This window comes from Osmia lignaria, chromosome 14 (genome assembly GCF_051020975.1).
Source record: "Osmia lignaria lignaria isolate PbOS001 chromosome 14, iyOsmLign1, whole genome shotgun sequence".
Lineage (NCBI taxonomy): Eukaryota > Metazoa > Arthropoda > Insecta > Hymenoptera > Megachilidae > Osmia > Osmia lignaria.
Window position 1 is genome coordinate 10,471,550 of NC_135045.1, and position 26,712 is coordinate 10,498,261.

General features: G+C 33.1%; 1 protein-coding gene across 2 annotated transcripts; it reads left to right on the plus strand.

Moving 5' to 3' along the window:
* The first annotated feature begins 19 nt into the window (after window positions 1–19).
* On the plus strand, window positions 20–26,003 carry LOC117605583 (uncharacterized). Of its 2 annotated transcripts, XM_034327089.2 has the most exons (9): window positions 22–185; window positions 557–972; window positions 16,586–16,674; window positions 18,295–18,468; window positions 19,660–19,883; window positions 20,969–21,133; window positions 22,467–22,842; window positions 23,316–23,469; window positions 23,550–26,003. In XM_034327089.2, the coding sequence occupies exons 3-9, from the start codon at window positions 16,632–16,634 to the stop codon at window positions 25,282–25,284; spliced, it is 2,871 nt and encodes a 956-aa protein (XP_034182980.1). In that variant the 5' UTR covers window positions 22–185; window positions 557–972; window positions 16,586–16,631; the 3' UTR covers window positions 25,285–26,003. The 2 variants fall into 2 exon arrangements, with proteins under 2 accessions (XP_076548106.1, XP_034182980.1); XM_076691991.1 differs by lacking the exon at window positions 20,969–21,133 and having other exon boundaries at window positions 20–185.
* Window positions 26,004–26,712: the final 709 nt, after the last annotated feature.

The following is a 26,712-nucleotide window of genomic DNA, read 5'->3' on the forward strand; positions in this document are numbered from 1 at the left end:
CTTTACCAGTCACTCTTTTATCGCACCACGCATAGACTACTGAAAAGACACAATTTTGACTCCCTCTAATTCTATTTTTTATAAATTAATTAACACTAGTATAAGACCAGAACATTATTAAAATAATTGTAAAACAAATTTGTATTCACTTCATACGCCTAAATAAATAAAATCTTCGAAAACAGGTAACCTAGAAGCAAGTATTTTCTTAATCATTATATTATTATTAATTATAATATTTTTCTTAATATTAACATTAGATGTCTTAAAAATTGACAGCATCATTGTACTGAACATTGTATAACTGAACTCTATTTTTTTCAAAACAATTCAAGTGGAAGGGAAGTAGTATACTTTCAAACAAATTAACACTTTCGCTACCAGCTATTATTTGGAAAATTGTGTACCGTAGATTACAAAGTTATAAGTTCACAATGCTTTTCTAAAATGCAAAATAAAATAATGCAACTTTGGACCTTGCATATTAATATCTCTATGCTATATTATTTTCAAAGTTATAGTACACCATTTCTAATGTTGGTATCTACTTTTTCAGGATTTACTATTCGTCCCATGGAGAGTTCTTTTTAAAATGAGTGCAACTAACTGTTCGTCGGTACGTTATGATAAATAGTAAGCAATTTAGTCTGGAATGAAACGAAACGTTCTCCAGATTACGTTGCGAGCAGCATCGAAGCGAGTTGCTCGACGCTGGACCAGAAGCATGGTGTGCGAACGTCTCGAACGATCACGGTTCACCATTTCCTCGACGGATGAAGTGAAAGCCATGATCGAGGCTGGAGTAGAATGTAAAGAAGTCGGTGCGAATCGAGAGAGGGAAACCGTTTTGCCGTCCAGTTACTCCAAGGCAAGCTGAAAGGAATGTCGAGCGCCGTGCATCGCGACGCCAACGAGTTCTCACACTGAGCATCTCTAATCAACAACGCGATCATCGACGACCCACCCCTTCTGGTAAGTGAACCACCCTTTTCTTCCGCTTGGAACCAGCACTTCCGTCATTATACTTTACAGTGTAAAGTTTACACGATTCTCGACAACCCTTATACCTAGGAGCTCTTTCAACCATCCTTAGGATTTCTGGTCCTCTGGTACCATTTCATTTAAGTGTTATTTTATTGAAATTACAAGTGCAAACTAATATTCTTAGCAACCCTTATATTACGATTTTTAAATTTAATTGCACGAATGGTGTTCTGGGACCATTTTACCGAAATAACAAGTGCAAACTAATATTCTCAACAACCCTTATATTGGGAATTCTAAATTTAATTGTTTGGATGGTTTTTTGGGACCATTTTACTGAAATTACAAGTGCAAACTAATATTCTTAACAATCTTTGAATTGGGATTTCTATATTTAATTGTTTGAATGGCTTTCTGGGACCATTTTACTGGAATGGTAGGTGTAAAATAATTTGCTTTGTTTAGTTAAAAATTCTGGAGAACCGACGTGGTTTTTGTAATATGAAAAGGGGTTAAACTTATGTTGTCCGCTTTTACTTACTAGCTTTATATAATCACCTTGTCGAGGATCATTTCCCGTACAATTCATTGAACAAACGTATAAGGATTCGGGTACTTGTTCGAAAGGAATTAATGTCTTCCGTGATGCCGTAGGGTACATCGGTAATTGTCGTCACACTTTCAATGCAATAGGAAAATTAATAGAAATTAAAGAAAATTTTAAATGGCGTTAATATTGTGTTAGGTTTTACTATAAAGGAAGCCGTCGGTAGCTGGTGTTTCAAATTATTATATAAGCAAAAGAACAAATAAACTCTAAATAGCATTAATAATATATTAATAATGTAAGATATCAAATTAATTAATACTATGTTAAGTTCACTATAACGGAAGCCGTTGATGGCTGGTGCCCCAAATTATTAGAAAAAGAAAATAAAAAATAAACTTTGAATAACATTAGTATTATATTAATAATGCAAGGTACCAAATTGAAAGCTTGGATTTAAAAATTAATAATTATACACATCCGTTTTCACTGAGGCGTTTAATGTGTTAATCACACGAAGTAGCACATGAAAAATTTAAATTAAAAAATGAAATGATTCTGCTTTGAATAATAAAATTGCAATTAGTCTGCCTTATTATATACCTATATACTTGCATTCTCACTGCGGCATCTGTCATATTAATAATACAGGAGAAAACATAGCTGCAGCAACACAAATTCTATTTTATTTCTTATTTAAATTTATTCAAATGAGGATTTTGAATATTGCACCTATTATTTGTCTCGCATAAATATGCAATATAATACAAAAAACTATTTCGCTTGGATGAAAATAGAATACAATACATAATATATTGTTTTCGAATTTATAAGAGTTTTTTCTTTTTTTTAAATTAAAACAACATGTCAGATGATATAACGCATGTTATATGATGTAATTATAGCGTTAAACTGAATTTACATATCTCTGAACGTTTCATCGAATGTTTCCCATAAGCAGAAGGGTACTGCAATAAAAATCGATTGTACTTACATTGTACAATGCAAAACAAGTATACATTCATCGATCTAAACAGTTTTATGTAACATCGATGAGATACCATCGTTTAGAAGCTAATTGTTCAGTTAGGGAAAATATATTATTGCTCGAATGAGTTACTCAAGTGTACGGGGTGTTCCCTAATACAGTCAAAGAAGAATTGTTGATTACTATCAGAGTTGGTCACTTTTGAAATATTGCAAGTAACATGTAATTTTATTTAAAAAAGTAGAATAATATGGGCGATGGATTTTTATGAAAATTCAAGCATCATTTACATTTAACAATGAATAATTTAATTTTTGCATAATGATTTCAGATGATAAAATAATAGTAAAATAGATCTTATTTGATTAACTAATTTTGGATAATTTTTTCCCGCTTTTTTATTTATTTTATTTAAGCTCAGGCAATATTTTTCTGTAGAGGCTACATTGGTATAACTAGGTAAGGGGTAGGATATCTTCCCCCCCCCAAAAGTGGAAATTCTAAAATTCTAAGATTCTACATTTATAAAATTTTAAAATTCTAAGGTTTTGAAATTTTGAGATTCCAAGCATTGTCTGTAAACATAAGGGAGCTGACCCACCCCCACCGAAAATCCTAGTTACATTAATGAGTGGCTGATTTCTCGGTGAACTCTTTAACCCTTTAACCCTTACATTAACTCTTTCATCACTAAAGGTGATTATGATCCCCCAATATCGAACACCTACTCTGTTCTAAAGGTGATTATAGTTATCCATCAATCTTTTCTGGTACTAAAGGTGTCAAAATTTAACATTTGTTAACAATCGTGTTTGAATGTAATTCGATACCTTTCGATTAATTGAAGGAAGAAGGACATGAATTTTGTGCCGTGTTCTTAGGCACAGGAGGTGTAACCATTACGCTTTACCTACATATCTTTCAGTGTATCTATCTACCGCGCTTAACGAAATCCAAGTGAAAGTACATTACAATTTGCGTGAACGCGTGTACGGTTCTGCCAGCACGTGTTTGCGTTCCTTATTATAATTGGGGCATCGTTTACACACCGTTACATTACGCTATGCCGTAGAACGGTGTTACAAAGTGAAACCGAGAGTCTTGAATTTACTTGAAATCAACATTATAGAATATTTTTTTGCCAATTAGCGGTGTGTATAAAACGTTCACCAGCATAGCAAACCGGGAAGCGTACTGTTCCTTTTTTTCCTTTAACAGTTTTGTTTGCGAAACTATGCTACCAATAAATTAATAGGAAAAATTAGCAGCATAGGTCTTTGATTACTGTAAGTACCAACCATTGATTTTTTATTGAGAATACCGATGAAACATTTACGTAGGCATATTTATTAAATCTTAAGCTTTAAATTGATGTACCATAAGTGACATTTTATAATATTTTTATGTCATCAAATCTCTTTACACTTTATACTTTTTGAAATATGTCATTGTTGAGAGTAATTGGTAATCAGCCATTTTGTATTGAAAATTTTTATGAAAGGTTTATGTAGCCTTTTTAACCGAACTTTAAGCTTTAAATTGATATACAATAAGTGCCATTTTGTGATAATTTTCTGTCACGAAATTAGTGTCATCTATAAAAAAAGGAACATGTAAAGATTACTCTGGTCTTTGTTTGCTATAACTACCCACCATTCGTTCTGTAGCAAAGATATCGATGCACTGTTTATATAGGATTTTTAAACAAACTTTAAACTTTAAATTGATGTGTCACAAGTACCATTTCACGCTACTTTTATGTCATCATATTGTTTCACACTTTATATTTTTCGAAATGGGTCATTGTTGATTATAATTGCTAATCCGCCATTTTATACCGAACACATTAATAAAAGCTTTACATAGCATTTTTGAGCAAACTTTAAGCTTTAAATTGACGTGCCATAAGTACCATTTCACGTTACTTTTATGTCATCAAATAGGCGTCAAAGATCGAATAGCTGATCTATTGAAAAAGTTGGAAATTTTTCTTCCCTGATTTTCCTCTCGATCGAAGCCGTTCGAGAAATTTAATAACGCGTGACAGCGAGAGACCATTCTTCTCGACAAGAAGCGTTCCCTATTAGCCAGTCTCACAGGTTTCCATTCGAGGGCAGCCGTCGATTGATCGTTAAATTGACATTCCTCGGAATCGCTTGCTTTCTAAGCTAACTTTGCCGTCACGTGCGACGCCATTGCCACGCGGATATTTGTGCATAGACACGTGCAATGTTTGACGTTTACTCGTGACCACCATACCTGCATTTACATTTTACAAGGACTGCGTGGCGCACTTTGCGTGTTAACGTTCACTGCTCTCTTTGCGAATGTTGCACTATCGTCCCACGCGATACTGTAATTTATGTAATACAATTTTCCGATATCGAAACAAGACACTGTTCGGACGATCGGGATGCATACTGTATCTAATTTTATTATGTCAGGTGTTTTTCTGAATTAAGTAGGAATAGAATAGGGTCTATGCCATAGAACCTATAGGTAGGGGACTATAGAGGGCTCAAGAGGGCTATAGTCCTGGGCCCTCCAACCCTTCCATTTACTATTTATTAGTTAAAAAATATTTTATTGCTACCATTTTTCTTTAAATGTTATTTAATTTTATTTAGAATAAATTTCAATTTTTGAATCAAGTTTATAAACCAAGGGGGCCCTTCAAGGTTTAATAGCTCTAGGTATCAGAATTAGTAAAGTATTTAGTTTGCCATGTTATTGATGTAATACTAATGCCATTCAGAGTTACTCTAACTCCTTTCTTTGATTAATTATTCAATTATATAAAATTAAAGCATCAGCTGCTAGCAATCAACGCTGTAAGGGAGACATATCGATTTGGAGAGGTAATACAACTGAAAAAATCACTTATAAATGAGCTTTTTAAATGAGTATACGTACTCCTTTAAAACGCTGAAGGCCGCAGTGAAAATGGTCATGTATAGTCAGCCATAGAGAAACTTCGATTAGTAAGGAGGGCACCTCTATTCAAAGGGGTCATTTTTATTGAAGTTATTATAGTCGATTTTTATCCTATATATTAATTTAAAAATACTTTACGTTAATTTTATTAATTATCATATTGAAAATACAAACAATAATCTATTAAAGTATCACAACAAGCTATTATTATTATCACCATAGTTTGAAAGTAAAAGTTGTAACAATGAACCGATTACTGACTTAATTTGCAAGCAATTTTCATAATTAAAGGAACACAATAGCAGTGAATACAAATATGTGAAACGATATTTTTAGCCATTGAAAATGTTTCATCTGAGATAACGATGTTTAAACAACGCATATAGAATGACTGAAAATTAAAGTTGAATGTCGTGTAAAACAATGTTGAAATTAAATATTTTGTCGATGGATACAGTGAAAGGATTTCTACGTACTTTCTCCTTCTGACTTATAACTGAGGAAGAAAAGCGGAAGTAATAGATCAGATTAAGCTATCTGATACCGAAGTTCTCACAGCTCTTTGTATTCTGCATTTTTTATTGATGTACCGTTATTGATACATGATATATCGGTTATAAATGATACTTTTCAAACCGTGTCGTATTATAATTTTGCTTAAATTCGTAATAAGAATTAAAAAAATATGGCAATTTCAAAATTTTAAATAAAATGATTAAAATTCTTATTAATTTGAATACCTCTCAATTAAAATATATAACAGAGGGTGAGTTATCTAAAGATATGAGAAAAGTTTAAGTTACAAAAGTTATATGATATAAAAGGGGCTATAATATAATAGTAATAATTTTTCTTACCACCTTGTATATTATATTAAAGTGATGCGTGAACAGCATTGGCAATACTGCAATGGAAAAACATTGCGGGATGTTCTCTTGTTCGTTGCATACATATCAGCCACACCTGAAATGTAAAATAAAAATGTGAGTGCAGTGATTGATGCATTTCACGTTCCTGCGTGCACATGTACACTGGTATGCATTCCCATAAATAAAAACCACGTGTATACAAGTACCGTTGATTGCATTCATTACAATTTTTATACACCGTTTTTTAAAACACATAATAACCGGTGAGCAATTTTATCGCGTTCAATTAATTAATGAGAGGAAACTCTTTCAACTTCCCTTACTTAAATAATATACTCGAATAGATACGTAGAAAACCGGACACTATGAGCAAAAAATAAATTTAACACATGTTATTAACTGGTATTCTAGATCTATCTAGGTGACCTAGATATTCAACTGAAATTATAAATTATTTTGCATTTTAGACATTTATAGCGGTTCATAAATAATAATTTTTCTATTTTTAATCCTTGAACAGCGGAGTTTCATATATTGGATATAAATATGAAATACAAGATTAAATTAAAAATGGGGTTCTCTCCATGGTCCGTCGTCCGAGGGTTGAACCATCACATTTCGTAAAGCAGCATCAGATCAAAGAGAGGTCTAAGAGGGGCTTAGCCCTGTATTCTGTTTTCAGGGGGCTCTCTTTTAAGATTTCTAAATTTTATTTTCTACTATTTTTACAATACTTCGTTATATCTATTACCCATAATTTCAAATGCCTAATAACTAATAAGTAACATAATTCCTAATATGTAATACGTCCTAAAATGACTATGATGGAAACTCAAGTGTCACCTACATTTGAATGACATAGTAATCAATCCGTTTAGAAGATAACAGAATCTTCTGAAGAGAAATCAAGCTTCCACTACCGAGATTCATCCGGTGTTCGATAGAAATCGGCGGAAAAGTATTCAGGTCGAATGGCGCTCCAAAACTGCACGCTCTCAAACGGGAAGTAATTAAAATAACGCTTGCTCGGGTTCCGTAAACGGCAAGAAAAATACACACACAAAAAAATGAGATACTAAAACTAGACACGGTGTGGCAATACCACGAAGCAACGTACAGTTGGTGTTTCAAAACGTTTCGATTTCCTTTCTCCGAACGTCTGCTTGCTGTCCTGATGAATCAGACGCTGTTAAAAAGTTCAAGAACGTAAGGAATTACTGTTTCATTTCGACATTTCATCACATGCCAGGTTTTTTCCTTCTTAATAAGCATAAACAAGGTTGATTGAAAGTGATACGAGGTTTTTTTGGTAAACACGTTTGACATTTTGAGGACGATGAACTCATGGAAAATGATTATAGCGAAATGTAAATTAATTCTAATTAAAAATTTGAAACCATTAAAATTGTGTGATCAGGACGGAATTAAGATTGCTGGGACCCCAGGGTTATCAAATTATTTAGGGCCCCTTTGGTTGATGAACTTGGTTCAAATGTTTAAATTTATTCTAAATAGAATTAAATATTTAATCGTAAACAGAAAGAACAGCGTTACTATATTTTTTGATATAATAAATGAAAGACTTAGGGGGCCCAGGACTATAGCCTCCCTTAGACTTCCCTTTAATTAAAAAATTGAAATTTATTCTAAATCAAATTAAATAATATTTGATTGTAAAGAAAAAAGGCAATAATAAAAGAATTTAATTCATTATTATTTTACATGGTAAATGGAAGACTTAGAAGGGAGCCCCCTACATAATGAGCCCAGGAGTGTAGCTCTCCTTACATAGATCTCCCTCTAATCCGACTCTCTGTATCTGGTAGGTTTCATGTGAAATTAATTAAAATTCAAATTTGTTTCTAGCGACATCAGGGATTAGTATTTGAAACTGTTTAATAAATAAATTGTATCCGATTTTCGCAATTGTCTAGTTGTTTAATACGAGTATTCTTAGTTGATTAACAACTTACCGTTGTAACATTGTTTTGGAAAAATGAAGATGTTGAATAGCGGTGTGCGTAAAATCACGGAATTCAGAGTGAGTTATCTAATCGTTAGATGTGAACTGGCTCTTGACAATTGGAAGATCCTCGCCAATTGTTCTCACAACAATCACATCAGCTGGGAACTGCTATGAAAGAACGATCGTTCGCAAGATAACATAGTGACTTCTTAATGTGAGAATCACTGTTACAATCCAGCCAAGTTCCCTTTTACTCACAATATCTGAGATGAAAGAAAATTTTGCGAAAGGTAGTTCCTTTTGCACATTCCTGTGAACTGGTTTTTGTAATTCAATTATCACCTTGTGTCTCTACTTTTATTGCAGACAAAGCTTTTTCCTCGTCTTAAGATTAGTTCAAACTTATAATACATACCAATATCTGTTCATTTTCTATAATAATAATTCATTTTCTATAATTAAATAATAATTGAATGCAACGGTTGAATGCAAGAACGATACAGCTTCATTTTAGTAAATTTTACAGAAACTAATTGTAAGAAAAATTGCTTAAAGAATTATTTTTCTTAAATAAATAATAAAATCACAATTGCTAAAAAAAATGGAACTGTCTGCACCCAACCCTTCGATTGTACCTTTGGATGCAAGAAGAGTATTAAGCAGCAAAATGCTTAATTAGAATTCTACATTCTTTTCTACATACATATAATCTCTAATTGTAAGTTTCATTCATAAGTCTTCATATTTTACGTTCTCGAAATTTTCGAAGTTGCAGCAAATTTTGTAGATCAGTATTGATTAATTGATCTTTTCTCTTTAAAAGATAAGAAGTTTCTATGAAATAAAGCTTCAAAAGTTTCTTCTTGTCATTGAGGTCCTCCTTGCATCCAACAGTGCAATTATTGGAGTAAAAAGAAGAATATGTATTCTAGATGGAATTTTGTTATCTGGTAGAGAGGAGGTTGTTCCACTGCAAGGACCAGAAGTCCTCATGCGATACCAGTTGTTCATGCAAAAATATGTGTCCTCGGTTTGGAGATAAAAGTGTTCGCAATAAAACCTAGAAGTCCTTTCGACCGGCCATGATTCTTGACCTTGAGGACATGCAAAATATTTGCAGCAGACTTCACCGTGAACTTGAAAGAAAAAATAAATTGCATTTGTGGTGTTTGTAAAACAGTGACGACTTGTAACCTGTCTTTAAATTGCAATGAGTTAAAATTAAAAACTCAATTAATATCCGTATTAACCACATTAATGTAATTACGATCTTCTTTTGGGCTGGAGTAGAATTTTAAATCCTTAGAATATTAGAATATTAATATTAGAATTTAAAAATTTTTGGAATGTTAGAATTTTAGAGCCTTAGAGTCTCAGAAGTTTAAAACTTCAGAACTTTGGAACTTTGGAACTCTGAAACTTTGGCACTTTGGTACTTTGAAACTTCGGAGTTTTAGAATTTTAGAACTTTAGATTTTTAAAATTTCAGAATTTTAGAATTCGAGAATTTGAAAATTTTAGGATCTTAGAAGGGGGGTTAATCCATATTTTTATTTTCAAAATTGACAAATATATCTATTTTTATACTTTGCAGTATTGCTAAGGGGGGACACTAATATTCTAATGATAATAATCAAATTAATTAATTACTCTCTTTTTATACACCATGGGCATAAGAATATCTTAAAGTTTATCAAAAATAAAATTGCAATTATAATTATTATAATTGTATTGTCAATATCAAAGGCAGATAGATAGGAAACCCGTAATATTTATTATAGTTGCGGTTAAACGTGCGATTGTGAGAATCTTTAGGAAAGTACTTTCCCATGCATGGAACTTCTTCCACCGTCAAGAGAAAAGGTTAACCAGCGATGGTTGAGGCTGTACGTTGTTACAAGATAGACTGATTGTAAGATTGGTTCATCAAACGCACCCTCAGAAAAATAATGAATAGAAACTTCTACAAACAAACTAACCCATTCTCAACCTTAAACGATAATTGTTAAATACCTTTCTAATTAAACACTTAAATTCCTGTTTTTTCAATATAAATGGCATCATTAGAATTATTATAAATTCACCCTCGGATGGCGGACCACGAAGAGAGCCATAATTTCATTTCATTTTCTAAATTTTACACTGTTCTATTATAATTATTCTTTCAATACCTGAAACCCGTTCGTTAAAAAGTTATACATTTAATTTTAAGTTAATATCCTTGTACATGTTTTGTAAGTTTAGATCTCGATTGACCCATTCTCCGCTGTTCAAGGGTTAATTAAGAAAAAAGTGTGAACTATGAATGACAATTGAAAACAAGTACGTTATGAAAGAGTTAAATATAAAAATGAAAGAAAATTATAATAATTACTAACAATTATTGCATTTCTATTGTTTAAAACTGTTTTTCCATTTGAAACGGATCTTGTGTCATCCTTCTTACATATCAGCAGGACTGTCTCAAGTAAATTACATGAAAATTGTGTCACATAAATCGTGAGAAACACACTGTACGTCACTATTGTATATTCCATTAGCAATAATGATCTACGTCCTAATGACTCCGACGTGTCTATTTCTTTAAGTCAAGGAATCAATGGTGCATTGGTTTTTTTAAACATAATGCAATGATTTCATTATATTTATATTATCCTTGAATCCTCAGGGAATTATTGGAAATAAAACTTTCCACAATTTTTTACCATTGTGTCAATTTGACACTAAAAAATAAAACTGAATGGCGGATGAGGATTCAACCGTAGCAAATTGAATTTGTATAAATGATTTAATCAGTATTTTTCGAAGAAAGGATTCTTCGAGTCGTAACGGTTGTTGACGATCTTACAAAAATAGAATTGAGGAAGGTGTTGCGAATGTTGAAACCGGTCGATGGTCAACCGATTGGCCATGATCTTGGATGTTGGCCAGAAATCCTGTTCACCATTGATGACCGGTTTTAACATATTCCAAGAAATACATACCCATAGCGTATATTTGACAAAAGTCCTCGCGTCTCCTTCATCAGATACAAAATCATCAATCGTATATCCAAGGCCGGGTTTAGCGTGTGTCACCCTAAGTAAGTAAGATCTTTACCGCTCTCTCCCCCTTCAGTTGCTTAATAATGGCATATGTAAAAAAGATTTAATAGTTATACAAATTTTTGTTTTACGAATTGAATATTGCTACCATCATAATCGTAAGATTAAGATCCATTACATGGATAAATGAAATTCATAGAGATGATATTTGATAGTTTCAAAGATGATTTTATTACAAACAAGATTTGTAATAGAATCGATCAATTAAAGATTCTTTTCCATCAAAGCCTTAGTCGAATGTAGAAAGTAACATTGGTTGATGCGGTTTATCAGTCACGCATATTTTAAAACAGAAAGCAACTGTTAAGTCCATTCGAAAGTGAATCGAATTCTTCTAAACAGGAAAAGGGAAACCTTGTTATGTCCCAATAAGTCGTATTCTTTTTTGTAAATACATACTTTGGTCATGGGTAACTTGAATTTCTCTTAAGACTCTCCTTAGACTCTTTCGACCCTTAGACTCTTTAGAGTCTCCCAAGGATTTTCCAAGGGTCTGTCTAAACTCTTCTTACGCTCTTCTTAGGGTTTTCTCCCTAGGGTTTTCCTAGTTTCTCCTAAAGCTCTCCCAGGGCTCCTCCAAGGTTCTCCTAAGGTACTCCCTAAGTTCTCCTAAAGCCTTCCTGGTCTTTTCCTAGGCTCTCTCAAAGCTCTCCCAAAGTTTTCACAAGGATCTCCCAAAGCTCTTTCAGCGCTCTCAGAGAATTTTCTTAAAACCAAAGGCAAATGATGCGAGACCTTATTTCCTAATTTCTCCCTCATATTTTACTTTTTGCAATATTTGCCCTTACATTATTCCTTTCCAAACATGAACTAATCACAATTACAATCATTTCAAATACTATAAATTCTACTGTACCACGAATGCCTCAAATTACCAATCAGAGTTTTGCAAATGAAATTCCTAGTAAATGAAATATCATTCGATATTTCATAATAAATGAATCGTATCCAGTTCCACGACTGGCGTAATTGAAAGATTAAAAATTCTCCTCCAACTCTTAAATATGTTTCTAAAGACAAATTATTCATGCAAGAGTATGTCTCTTGTATATGCTACGGGTAAAAGTGGTCGGTGATTATTCTAAAGTTTCATATTCATGAGATCAGTCACAAATGGAACTTCTATCACGGTGACTGTTATTGAACATTTACAAATGTTAATGTTTCGCTCGAGGTGCGGTTTATTCAACCGAAAAGAAGGTTCTGTTTCTTGAACGGTGTCTTTCGTACAATTATATAGAGAGTTGTACATTTTCAGCTGGATATCCTTGAAGGAGATGTCAACGACCTGGTGACAAAGATGAAGGAATTTCATGTCGCGTTAGTATGCGAATTCAACTGATTAGTATACACGTGAATTTTATTAGGAGTTATTATAATGGCAAGATAATTTATTTTTTCAAAGTTCTTTACGTCATCAGATAACTCTAATTATGGTTGAATTATTGATTGAGATATTGTAAATTTATTTTGTTTCCTCTATCCAGTGGCGTAATTGAAATTTTCGCATAGCTTTATTAGCAGTGTTAACGTTTGGAATTTTGGAATTTCAGAATTTTAGAACCTTAAAATAATAGAATTTTGAAATTTTGGAAATCTGGAACTTTAGAATCTTACATTTTGAAATTTTTGAACTTTTAAACTTTAAAACTGTACAACCTTAGAATTTTGAAATTGGCAAACTTATTTTTATTTCAAGTGTCAGCAATAATGCTATAAAATTGGGACAATGGCAGATAATGGGTTAAGTTTGCGGCTAACATTCGTTTCGGTGTATTTTCTCGTTCAACTCATGCGGAAAGTTTCACGTGATCGGACGACATAAATCCAAGCTTTAAATCGCTGCAGGGAGATATGTGAACGCCTCGAGACACAAATGTCCCGCTCACTTTTTCTTTGCGAAACGCAGACTGCTGAGAGTGTTGCGCCAAACGAGGAAATGCAAGGCACGTGAACTAACCACGGATAGCCTTTTTCATCCAAGTCCTTCGTTGGATCTTGCTGAATTTCATGAACTTCCATCAACCTACTCTCGTACATTTCTTTTTTACTTTCACGGTGAAAGTGAAAGTTTTTTTCTAAATAGTTTATGTCAAAATGACAAATTTCAGATGTTTATTTCAGGAACTTTAAGGAAGAACTTATTAAAACGCTTTTTAAGAAACATGTTGCTTTTCATCAAAATGTAGATACCTCTTGTTTTTTATTTATTTCGTGGTATGAGGGTATAAAAGTCGAAAGATTGCTGAAAATTATCGACGATTATTTATTTTATTTTGGGGGAGGATTGCAACATTCAACGTGTTTTTTCCGAAATTTTCGTGCTTTGAATACTAGGTGGATTTTGAAACATAGAAAGTCTGACATGATTTGATGACATAAAAGTATCACGAAATAGAACTTATGACATATCAATTTACAGTTTAAAGCTTAAAGAAAATCACTGTATAAACGTTTCATTAATATTTTTTACACGATTTCATTTAACGGTACTCATCTCTTAATGAACACAGACAGGGCTATTTTTAAGCAATTTTTGGAGGATATAAAAGGACTGTTGCACGCTATAATCCTTAACGAATGAATTCTTTATTCGAAATTTCAGACACGAACAATGACGTTCGAGTATTGGTGTTGTGACACTCGCAAGATTTTGGTGAGAAACGTTTACTACCTCCGAATCACGTTTGGAATACATAAATAATGTATTCCTAATTTCAAATTAAAACGACGCGACGTTAATAAATGAGGATTATTTTTTGATCTGAAGGAAATGATTTTTTATCAAAGTCAGACTGAGTATTCATATTTTTAAGTATTAATTTCAATGTCAATGGTATTCATGACGTTTGCGATAATAGTTGTTCGTTTAGTCATGATTTCATGGTTCTTTAAATGGAATAAAGCCGATTTCGATTAACTAAATTGTATCCTTTAATTCGGCTTTTCTCAACCCTTCTATAAATGCATGCCACCAAAAATGGTAATGTCCCGAGTCCGTCGCCCTTCTCTCTAGGTGTCCCAGGGGAGAATGACAATGTGTGGAGAAGGGACCCTATAAATATAGGTCTCTCGCCTCCCACCACTTGCGCGTAAACATTTACGCGGGAAATTTGAATTGATATTTCTTTATTATCCGTATTTCTCTGCTATATACTAAATTTTGTAATGTTTAATAATTGAATATTATATTACTATCTTGTCTAAATTATAATACTTTTGATATTAATATTGTCAAAATGAAAATTTTGAGAATATCTGCTTCTCTTATATTCACTCGCGGGAAATATACAGCTTTTCCTCTGAAATAGATAGGTACTTTTAGAACACTGGCAACCGCGTTTCTAATAGTATGAATTCACCCTAATGTTTCTTTAAACATGTTCTACTTGGGTATGCAATATTATGGTGGTGTAGAGCAGCATTTGTGAGACCACTCCTTATTGCGGACGTTATGGAATGGCAACTTGGTAAACTCGGTAGTCCTTGAAGTAGTATTAGCAGAAATTTCGGCCTCTTCCGTTAACCCGGTTTCCTAGTAATTCATATTTTGTAAACAGGTCATAAATGTTATTTTTAAACAAGTGTAATTGCTAAAGAAATCACTGCAGAATTTTAAAAACACGTGTGCTCTGACTTACTTAAATTTTCAATTAATAATTTAGATATTAGACGAAAGATGAAATAGATTTACCTAGTCAATTTTTAATAAAAATTAATTTTCCCAAATTATATTAGTAATAATTTATCAGACAAATTTTTATTATGTATATTGCAAACCCTTGTCAAAACTGGCAATTTTCTATTTTTACAGACGAAGAGTACCTTTCATAGAAAACTGTTTTATATAAAATCTAGTAGTTCATACTCTCATGTTATTTTATTATTAAAGTGTATCGAGATAGCGGCACGCGATTCAAGGATTGCTCGCGCTTTTTACTGCAAACGCGCGGATTATACGCGTTGCTGCAATATCTTGGGAGAATACGAGTGAAAGGAACAGCTTATGAACTCACGATACTTCTGCCAACAGTGGTTCCGTTTTATCAATTTATATTAAACATTTCTAAGAAGACAGTGAATGAAACTAATGAATGTACTAAATTATTTTATGAAGATGGAAGAAATATAAAAGTGAATACAAATGTACAAGACTAAACACAAGCAATCTAATAATTTCTTTGTAATAGGCTTTGTGTTTCTTATGAAATCATAAATAATATTATAGACAAAATTCCTTCCGGATAAAAATATTACCTAAAGAAATGTTCAATACCTTCAGTTAGCTGCAATCAACGTGTAAAATAAAAAGTAATAATTAAAAAAAAAAATTATATCTATAATTACAAAGAAATATATTGGTATCGCTTTGGAATTTAACGAATCGATCTAGAATTACGAATTCCAGTCATGCCCGTTAAGCACCCAAGCTGGAACGGGTATTGCCTTTTACCATTGTTTCACGCTAAACGATTACCAACGCTATTGTTATGTAATAATTTCGTTACCTCATTTAATGGTGCACGATTTGATATGTGTGCGTGATGAGACAGTGCATCGTTCGAGACCCCATTCATGTACCCTAAGGACGTATTTACAAACGTATACCAAAAATGGTTCTACACAAGATGTCTAAAAAAGGCTACGGAAATAACATGAAGTAGATACTTACTTCATGTTGTAACAAAATAAACAGTCCTTCAGTCCTTTGCAATCAGCAGTTCCAATTTCAAGATACGGCTAATTAAAATTGGACGATTCGACTTCCATGTCATTTTTTTAATTTTGATAAAATTTCAATGGGGTGGTTTATTTATACAATAGTTATTTTTATACTATTTCTGCGACTGACGTTATTTCCTTGGCTCTTTATAATTCTCGATTTCGAATAATATTTCCTCTAGTAGGTTCCTAGCGACAATTATTGCACAAAAATCATTATGTTAATGATGAGAGCTGTGAAGCGTAGAGCGTTGGTGGAGTACGTTCTGACGAATCGTTTATTTATGCATTCACCATGATTACTTTCTTAGAATTCTCCATTACCACCTTTGTGTTTGCGTATGATAACCGTACCGTGAATAGGTGTTTAATATTTTTGTCACTTGTAAAAGTTGAATTTCAATCATGACTAATTTTAGACGTAGGCTTATGTATTGCATAATCTTCACTTTAATTTTTATTTTATTTCAGATTGAAAATTCATGTACTGACGAAGAATGAAATTAGGCTAATCACAATGACGTCGAAATATTTTCTTATTGCCATAACTATAATATACGGTGAGTATTCTATCATTTTTCTTTTTTATATTAAATTAGAGCATGAAAAGCGTAGTCAAGATAATCCAAATTTTAAAGAGACTTTTTTAAATTTTCTACACGAGAACTTTTAGAAATTGTATAGTATTTGTTTCAATATTTGAGCGTAGACACGGATTTCATTAAAAACAAAAGGAAAAAACATTGGTTTTTACTATGTTTTGTTTTTTATTCCAAATTTATTAGTCTGACGCCTACATTATTTAAAGTAAAAATACTTGAAATCTGACACCCGTATTCGAACTGAATTAATTTCACTACAATTTATTACAAGAGTTATACTAAGAGCCTATATCGTCAAAACATGTTTTGATGACTCACAATCAGTGAATAATTATTTTTTCAAATTGCTGATTTTAGAAAAGCAGGTAATTAGAATGGAATATTTTAGTTAAAATAGTAGAATATTAGGCTGTTAGAATTATTAGAATGTTAAATTATTAGAACTATTAGAATATCAAACTATTAGAATTGGTATTAGAACCATTAGAGTATTAGGCTATTAGAATCATTAGATTATTAGACTATTAAACTATTAGAATTATTAGAATATTAGAATATAATAAAAACAATATAGCAATTTATATAAAAATAACCAGTCAAAGATGTGTTAGAAAACGACAATGTACAAATGTAAAAAAATAAAACATTCAAATGTTTCTTTGAATCTCTGTAAAAAACTATTTCTTAAAAGAAACCGCTCGAACTCATATATCCAATAATGCCAAGTGCTGATCAAAGGTTTCAGTAGAAATGCTTAAGGCGTTTCTTTATTACCAAATGGCTACTCTTTCCCACACTTGCCACGTACAGATGTACTACGTGTGTACACGTACATTTCTGCAACGTAAAAGAACTTTAATTTGTAAGCAAGGCTGTATACACATCATTACAGGATCGATCACTGAAAAATCCCGACACACCTTTCGTTTTCGAAATCTACACTTTTTGTTTGTCGAGGACATCTATTTCCGTTTCAAACCAATGTTCTTAATTACATTCAATAATTCACAATTCGTAATTTAAGAAATGTGATTCAGTACTATTTTATTTTGTATCTTCTTCTTTTCTAAAGAAAAATAAACTTTAATTGCTCCAAATTAGTGGTGAAACCATAATTGTCAAATAGGAGGATTTTTTAAACCCTTATTAGTATGGAGCTAATATTGATTTTCTACTGATTTTCTATCAATTTCCTATGTCATTTTCTATTGGTTTTGTATTGATTTCCCATTGATTTGCCATTGATATCCTATTGATTTTTTATTGATACCCTATGTGATTTCCAATTGATTTTCTATTAATACTATTATTATTTCTAACAACATTTTCCAAGATTCTCGAAAATATTTCGGTATTTATTAAAAAACGGAAGAGTTTCCCTTAATTGCTTCCTACCTATATCAAACAAACACACCTTTATGATACCTTCTATCAAAATTACATGTTCTAACGTTACGCAGTCTTGAACGTAATAAAGTTACATAAAGAAGTTACGCTTTATTGTACTTCTCCGAACAGTCAATAATTTACGATTGAAAAATAAGTACCTTTTAAAGAATGACTTCGTTTCACTTTTAGTTACAGAATGCTCGGCCCAAGTTTACAAGAGTCACTCGGTCGAGACCGCTGTAGTAATCAAACCGGCGGTTGTAAACGATAATTTTATTACACAAACGGTGTACGGATTCTTGGATTTCACCACCACGATTGGAAACACGGTGATGGTGTTCAGCCCGCAAAGCGAGCCAACAGGTATTCATTTTCTTTATAAGATATGCTGCTCGTTCTTCTCGAGCATCTTTTAATTTAAGCTATGCGACGTCCTGCGTTTTCGCCAACGCAAAAAGGAGTAAATTATCATGCTCATGGAGCAATACAATAAATTGAAACGACGGGGGAGAATTTTAAGCAGCCTCGTTCCCGATCCGTACATATTCATCGAAATCTCTGAAGATACTATAATTAACGTTAATTTCATCGAAGCTCAAAGTACCATACAGTGATATCACAAAGTTCTCTCAGGAGATATAATTTGAATAATAATTGTATTTTAACATACCGTCTGGTGCAAGTGAAAATAGACGAGTATGGTCAGACGTACCAAAACTTTAGTCAGGTCATTAAGGATATGAATAGTTGCACTAGCATTAATACTGGATATACTAATTATAGCGATTGAAAACTTTACATTTGCAATTTTAATATTAATTAGTCAAACTAATTATGCAAGGTAGTAAATTGGAAGCTAGAAATTTGAAATTTGGAAATCAATTAAGTATACTAATTATGCATGGCAGCAAATGGAAAGCTTGAAGTTTGGTAATTAATTAATTATCTTGAGTAGGATAGCAAATTGAAAGCTTGAAAATTACCTAGTTATATTAATAATGCGGGGTACATAAAAAGAACCTTGAAATAAAAAGGACGTTATTCAAGAGCAAACGCCTGGAATAATTTTGGTTGGGCCTTGACTATTATAATCTGATCCTATTTGTCACCTTATTGTTCCTTTGCAATCAATAACGCAAGGGTACCTATTGTTCGACGTCTATCTTTGATTTTTGGATCATTTACACGATAATGTATTCGAACCTTGGCTGGGTATATTCGAATATAAGAACAGGGATTAGGGATAGAGGTCAATGGAACAATGAAATCTCTTTGACCATGGATGTAACATTGATTAATCCCTGTATTCGTTTATTTTAGTCCTGGTTATTGTTAAGATTTCCTAACGAAATTAAAACAAAACAAAAATTAGAAAATATCAGCACACTGATATAATCAACAATTTAATAAATTTTAATTTAAAAGATTGCATAATATCTTTATATAATTATGAATTATGCCATACCTACAAAATAATATTTGAAGCTTTAAAAAGCTTTAAAGAATCATCTGAAAATTACGTAGTTATAATTGATCATTGATCCCGTCTTCCAGGCGGTGAAAAGGGAAAGAAAAGCAGCGGTCCGATTATACAAACGAAACCGAGTGAAACACAGGAAAAAGCAATTCCTAATATTCAACCAAGCAAAACACACAAAACGAATTCCGAAGAAGAAACGAAAAAACAGGCAAAAGGATCGAATGTTGTAAATTCCGTCATCGAACAGAATGTTATTAATTCCTCTGAAGATAATGGAATACGTTCTCCAAAGAGTCAGGTGAGATAAACTAACGAGTGTTTTCAAAGAATTACTAATAGACAGAGATACATCATTAACAGATGAAACGCAGTTTAATGGGGTATAATGGTAGGAATAATGAGGTAGGATGTTGAAACATAGATATTCTGATATAAATTGATGACACAAAAGTATGACAAAACACCACTTATTATACATCAAATTAAAGCTTAAAATTTTATTGAAATTACTATACAAACGACTCATCGGTATTGTTAATGTAAAATGACTGATTCGTCATTGTAGCAGACAGAGAGCAGAATAAACTTTGTATATTGTTCTTTTACGGGTGACACTGATTTTATGACATAAAAGTATCACAAAATATCACTTATACTACATTAATTTAATGCTTAAAGTTAAATGAAAATCATTGCATAAACGTTTTACCAAATGAAGAATTATTTGCCGGAAGAAACAGTGTGTTATTGAAAGTTAGAACATACTTGCGTCCACTGAACAAGGTTTAACATAAATAATTGATTTCAGGAATTAGAATTCGAATTCTGATGTTAGATAATTGCAAAAAAAGCAATTAAGAATTTATATGATCCGTGAAGTTGAAATATTTATGTCTTCGAGCAGGAAGTAGGATACTTTCCCTTTCGAGAAGCTAACTTTTCCGGTTTAAGTCGTCTGTTCGTATTTATCTACCTACGTGTATACGAGCACATACACACCAAAGAAGAGATTTCTACTTTCAAACGTTCACGTAAACTCCAGTTAAACGATTATTTTTCGATCGTTTATCGCCTGTTATTCAACAATATTTTCTACCAATTTTATACCAATTCCAACCATCCCTGTCAATGTCATCAATTAATTATAATAAAAAGCAGTAATTACAATAATCTGGTACATCTACTTAAAAGTATTGCTCATATTTTTTAAAATAATCAGAAATTGTTTGAAAATACTCAGTCAAATTCAAACACACTTGCAACATACTTGGATCCAATCTGTACAGATAACACATATTAACATAAGTCCCACCAAAGTGGTACTCAAATATTGAAAGAAACTTGCATAAATCTTTGTTTTATTATAAGTAATGTCTCTTACAGGAACCGAACACTCATACGCAGGTAGTAACAAAGAGTCCTGTAATATCCTCGCAAGTGCAAGTAAAATCGAAGGACGAAACGCCTGGGGTTAAGAACAATCTCGCTGAACCTGAATACGACTTCCTGTCCAAGCAACCTGCCGAAGTAATCGACGAAACGTACAAGGTACAAAAAGACGGCCAATTTCTTCCAAAATAATTATAGAAATTAATTTCTCTTGAAACAGAATAATTTATGTCTTTGATTGCACTTCAGAGTTTCTTCAATTTTTCTTGCACTCTTCTTCTTCTTTCTTCTTAAACTAATTTATGTTATTCTATAAACATAGTATTCTTTAATGCTATAATAATCAAATGCGACAGAACTAATTAATCTAAATTTAAATTTAAGTCATTAATTCTCAGAAATTAAAAAAAGATTTTACAAAAGCAAAAATTTATAATAACAAATAAACCACATGAAAATTAAGGGAAAAAATCAACTTTGGATATTAATGGGTTCAATTCTTTTTTTAATTTGTTATTAAGAAATATTAGTTTTACAAAGTGTATATAAGTAAAGTGGTACGGTACCATGGAAAAAACTATCTCTTCTAAACCATTGATCAATGATGCAATTTCACACTTGTTAACTTTTCTCTCATTGCATATGATTAACATTGACACGGATTGTTCTACAGCTGCATGTAAATATGAGACAAGACGACTGAACCAGAAAATCTAGTTTTCTGCTTGGCGAATTAATACATTCTGATGTATTTGCCCTGAAAAGCAGTGTTTTACTCAAGAGGAAGGTCAAAACTCTATCCAAGCATTACAAACAACATTCCCTGAAAGATAATTGAATATTCATACATTCCCATTCAAAAGTCTAAGGACGTTTACCTATTTTCATTATCTTTAATTATCTAATGTAAATGATTTAAATTATATATTGTTTTATTTCTTTGTATATTTAGAGATATTTGTACATACAATATTAGTTGTTTAATTCTTCAAATGGTTTGGAAAATGAAAAATATATCTAAAACGACAGAAACAAATTCTTTAAATAGACATATTAATTAATGTAGAAATAATTATTTTGTTAAGGTTTTATAAAGTTTTGGTATGGGTCCTATGAAAGATTCTTAAAAAATGTTTGAAAATTTAAAGAGGAATGCTAGTGGCCCTTTTTAACGCTCCCAAGTGTCGAGAAGAAGACACTTACAATTAGATTTAAAATTAAATGTCATCATCAAACTCATCACAGATACAGTTCGTTGATCTGAGATTTACACTTCAAGTTTACTCGGCTAACAATCTATTTGTCGAAGACTCACTGTTGATTTTTCAGATTCACATCAATCAGTTACCTCTTGCAAAATTATGGAAATCTGTACTCGTTTCCCTAAAAGTAAACAGATGCTCATAGCAGTAACATTATAAATAAACAAAAATCGTTAAACATTCCTGTCATATTGATTTATGAAAAGCAAAAATTCGTTCTATTTTTACAGTTGATTAATCTGAGACCTTCCTCGAAAGCGCATCCAAAGCCGAGGCCTACAGGTCGAAGAGAAAAAGAGAATCCAACCGGGCTGGTCACGAAGCTCGGTGGTACGATCGTTAAAGAAGGATTAACCACCGTCCACGAGACCAGCGTAATTGGAACCTACATAAACGGGAAATACGCTCAGGTGCTTCAAAGCTCGTCAAGAATTCTTTCTGGCACGCCACCGATTCCCGAAGGTAAGATTCGTCCGTCTAGCACTCAACGGATCTTGAAGACAATTGGACCGCAACAAGGAAAGCTGAAACCGCAATTGGAACCCACACCAACGAATCAACAAGAAGAATCATCGTTACCCTTAGAAGTTCTGTTTAGTGCTCCAGGTATAATAAAGACGATGGTCATCAGTGACTCACATTGTACATTCAATAAATTAAAATCTCAAAGTATTTATTGAATTTCGAATTAGAAATCTAGATTTCATTTAACACTAGAGCTACTGGCGTTCAATGTACACTGACTGTTAAATTGGAAATAAAATAAAAAAATAAATATACAAAGAGTGAAACATAAGCCAGTATACAATAATTCTTTAAAACATTTTAATGAATTTTATAATTTAAAATAAGAAACCTGAAACAAGTCATTTTGAGCCCTTTGGTAGTTCTAGTATTAAAAATCAAAATTTAACGTTACCTATTTTAATATTTCATTCGAAAAAAATTGATGTAATCTATGTTATTAAAGAAAATAATTTCATGATGTTCCTTATCAAAGGTAAAATTGTTGTCCAATATAATACACAGTATACAAAATGTAAATGTAGCAGGATATTGATGATACTTTTTATTGCCAGGATCTACAGTGAGAAGCACACGAAAGAATAACAGTCCCAATCTACCCCGTCCAAAATTCCGCAATAAGGTGAACGAGGATTATGACAGTGGCGAGGTGCAACAACCCAAACAGAATAAAAACCGAAGTAGCACAACAGCGAGACCAAGTTTCAAGTAAGTGCAATAAAATAAAATACAATGTTAAGTGTATAGTAATTAGCATATTTGCTATATTTGATTTTTAATTTAACCAGAAACCGAAGTCCTCCAACAACAACGACAGAGCCTCCGGTGACTCGTCGTCGCAGTGGTTTCCGGCCAAGCAATCAACCGAATTTACCTTCTAAACAGAGCAATAAGAGTAAAAACGAGCAACAACCGGTCAGTCCCAACCCTGTACCAAAATTGAAGCTACCCCGAACTCAAGGACGTTGGTCCTATAAGACAACCCCTAAACCGAGAATAATCATTCGAAAACAGATAGATGTCGAAGACGACCCACGTTCGACTCCAGAAACTAGTACAACCGAAGGTCCATTGAATGTCGACGATAATAAATCAACGACAACCTCAGTCTCCACGTCTACTACATCCGCGGTCACGACAGGTCAGGCAGTTAACGCCCAGAGAAAGATAGAAGTGGCAGCTGACGAAGAGTTAGATCCAAGCGAAAGCGAAGATGTTGCCAGCGTCAGCGTCCAAGATCAACCGCATGCCGAACAGATCCTCCCTGTCGAAACGATCAATGTTGAAATTTCAACAGCTGCCGATCTGAGCAACGCTTATTTCGAAATTGCTACCATTAAGTCACCGTACACTTTCCAGGTCGGAACCTTAAGAAACACCAGATACGTTACAGTGACATCGACTGCGAAGAAATCATTCTCAACAATAGATCCATCTACCACGATATCACCGACTGAACCTCTGACAGAGAATCTCCTAGCAAACACAGCAGCTGCTTACGAAACAACATTGCCATTAGACTCAGCAGTGGCGACCCTCCCAGCTATATCTCTAGAATCTGGCCAAGCTACCCCTCCCTTAGAAACTTTAACAGAGACATTCTCCACAACTCAGACTCTCCTGAAGACTCACCTGCTCCCAGTGATCTATAATGGAAATACGACCAAATTGACTCTAGTGCAGACCTACAACATTGCTCGTGTGGTCACTGCTACAAAGACTTTGCCACCGATGGACATCTATCAGTTCATCCCTAGCAAAGCGTTGAACGAATTCAATTCGAAGCTGGATGAAGCTGGTAGCGAGCTTCATCTAGAGCTAGATGTCGGAGACGAAGACAGGGACGACGATGATATCCCCAAAAGAGTAGTAGCTCCAAGTAACGATCAAGGGGATTCCGATCTAGAGCCATTCAAATCTATCTCAGTCTCAAAGGTGAAGTCCGATTCTGCGGTCAGTAGTTCGGCAGAACCTCAATTGACTGCCGATCAACTGGCTCTGTTGAAATACTTTGGTCAACAACAGCCACAGGTGATCACCACGTCGCGGCCGGTCGTTGTCCTAGAGACTGTCTACGAGTCTCACGTAATTCCAGTTGTGAATAACGGGAACACGCTCTATTCGACGTTATCCAGGCCAGTCGGTACCGTGCCGCGGACGTCTTATGAATACGGAACGTCCACAATTGCACCAGTTCTCCAGCCGCAATTACCGCCGCAACTGCCCCCGCAACTGCCCCCGCAACTGCCTCCGCAATTGCCTCTATTTCCGCAACAGCCGCAGTTCACGGTGACGAGTAGCCCTCTGGTCACGCAAACCCTGGCCACCGTATCCGATTCGAGAATACTGAAATTAACATTCGGAGCGAAAACCGCCTACACCACCTTGTACTCCAGCAGAGTAGTACCGACGGAGATCACCACCTACGTCACGAATACCGTACCTGTGCAACCAACCGTCCCAGCTTTCCCGGGTTATTATCCTCCACCGGTTGCTTATCCACCTTTCCCTTTCGTAGGATAAACTTTCCTTAATTAGCTCTAAGCAGGCGATTAAACGAGCTGATCTTAACGTATTGAAGACTGGAGAACGTTGGTTTTTCCAGTTCTATCAGGTGGACAAGAAGTATTTGAAAACTAAGACAAAGTGGATGATGATGGTAGATATTATTTGGTTTTACAATAGTAAGCTTCTATGATTCGCTCAGAATTTTAGAATGTAATCTTATTTAATGTATTTAAAGCTTAGTACTTAGTGTTAGCGTTTAAGGTAACGTTCTGCAATTATTAAGGAGTAGAAAGTGGAAACGTCATTTCTGTCATTCTTGTCACTGATCAGTACGCAGGAAATGGTTTCGTGTTCGCTGTTCTGGTCTGCAATGTGTTAAGGCTTATTTTGTTCATGCATTATGATGCGACATGCCATGATCAAACGTTCAAGAAATCTAATTAAACATTTTCCTCAATATTCTGTGCATTAGATGAAGCAAGATATATTTTTTACCGGAAAATAGTGTGTATATTTTATACACTGATAAAGACTGATTAAGTTTAAATAAAAACTGTACAAGTCATGGCACTATTTTAATAAATATATAAAATGTTACATATTTCTTGGACGATTTATTGAACGCTTGATACGTGGCATGCCATGTTATGGCACATGAGCGAATGAAATCAAACAAAAAAGATTACAAATGATACCGAGGTGCATTTTTAATTGTGTTCAAGTTTTTTTTTTAATGAATTTTTTGAAGTTTCCAGTATTTTAATTAAAACGTATGAATATGTAGTTATCACTGATGTGTACATTTAAAAATTTTGTATAATAGATATTGAGAAAGGTACTTCTGTCACATTCCAATTTTGAAAGAAATCTAATAGCTGTGACGTTAAGTGCAAATGTACATGCAAGTAGATTTAACGAGGCTCAATATAATCGTAAGTATTTTTTTTATCATTCTTTACAATACAGTTTGATAAAGTTTCAAGTAATATATTAAATAAAAAAATTTGATTTTACAGTTATTTAAATGTAGTGACTTAAATATCACTATTCTCTATATAATCATACATGTGAAAACAATAGAATCTTCAAATTTTATTTAAAATTTAATTGCCCGATATAAAATGAAATTTAATGTACATGATGTAAATAATTTTTCTTTTAAATCATTTTGCCAGAACGTCTAAAATATTAATCTCATTTTGCATTAAAAATAATTATTCTATGTATGGTTTATTATTTGTTTTTGTTTTATCAGTAACTCTGAAATTAAATACATGCAGTCATTTGTAAGCGTATTAAATTCATTTCAAACACTGTAATAACTGTGCTGCTTGAATTATGATTATAAGCAATAAAATACAAATATTTGATAGATGTGTACTAATGCACATAATGTACAGCATTAGAAATAATCAAGGATCTTATAAAAAGAAAAGGTTTCAC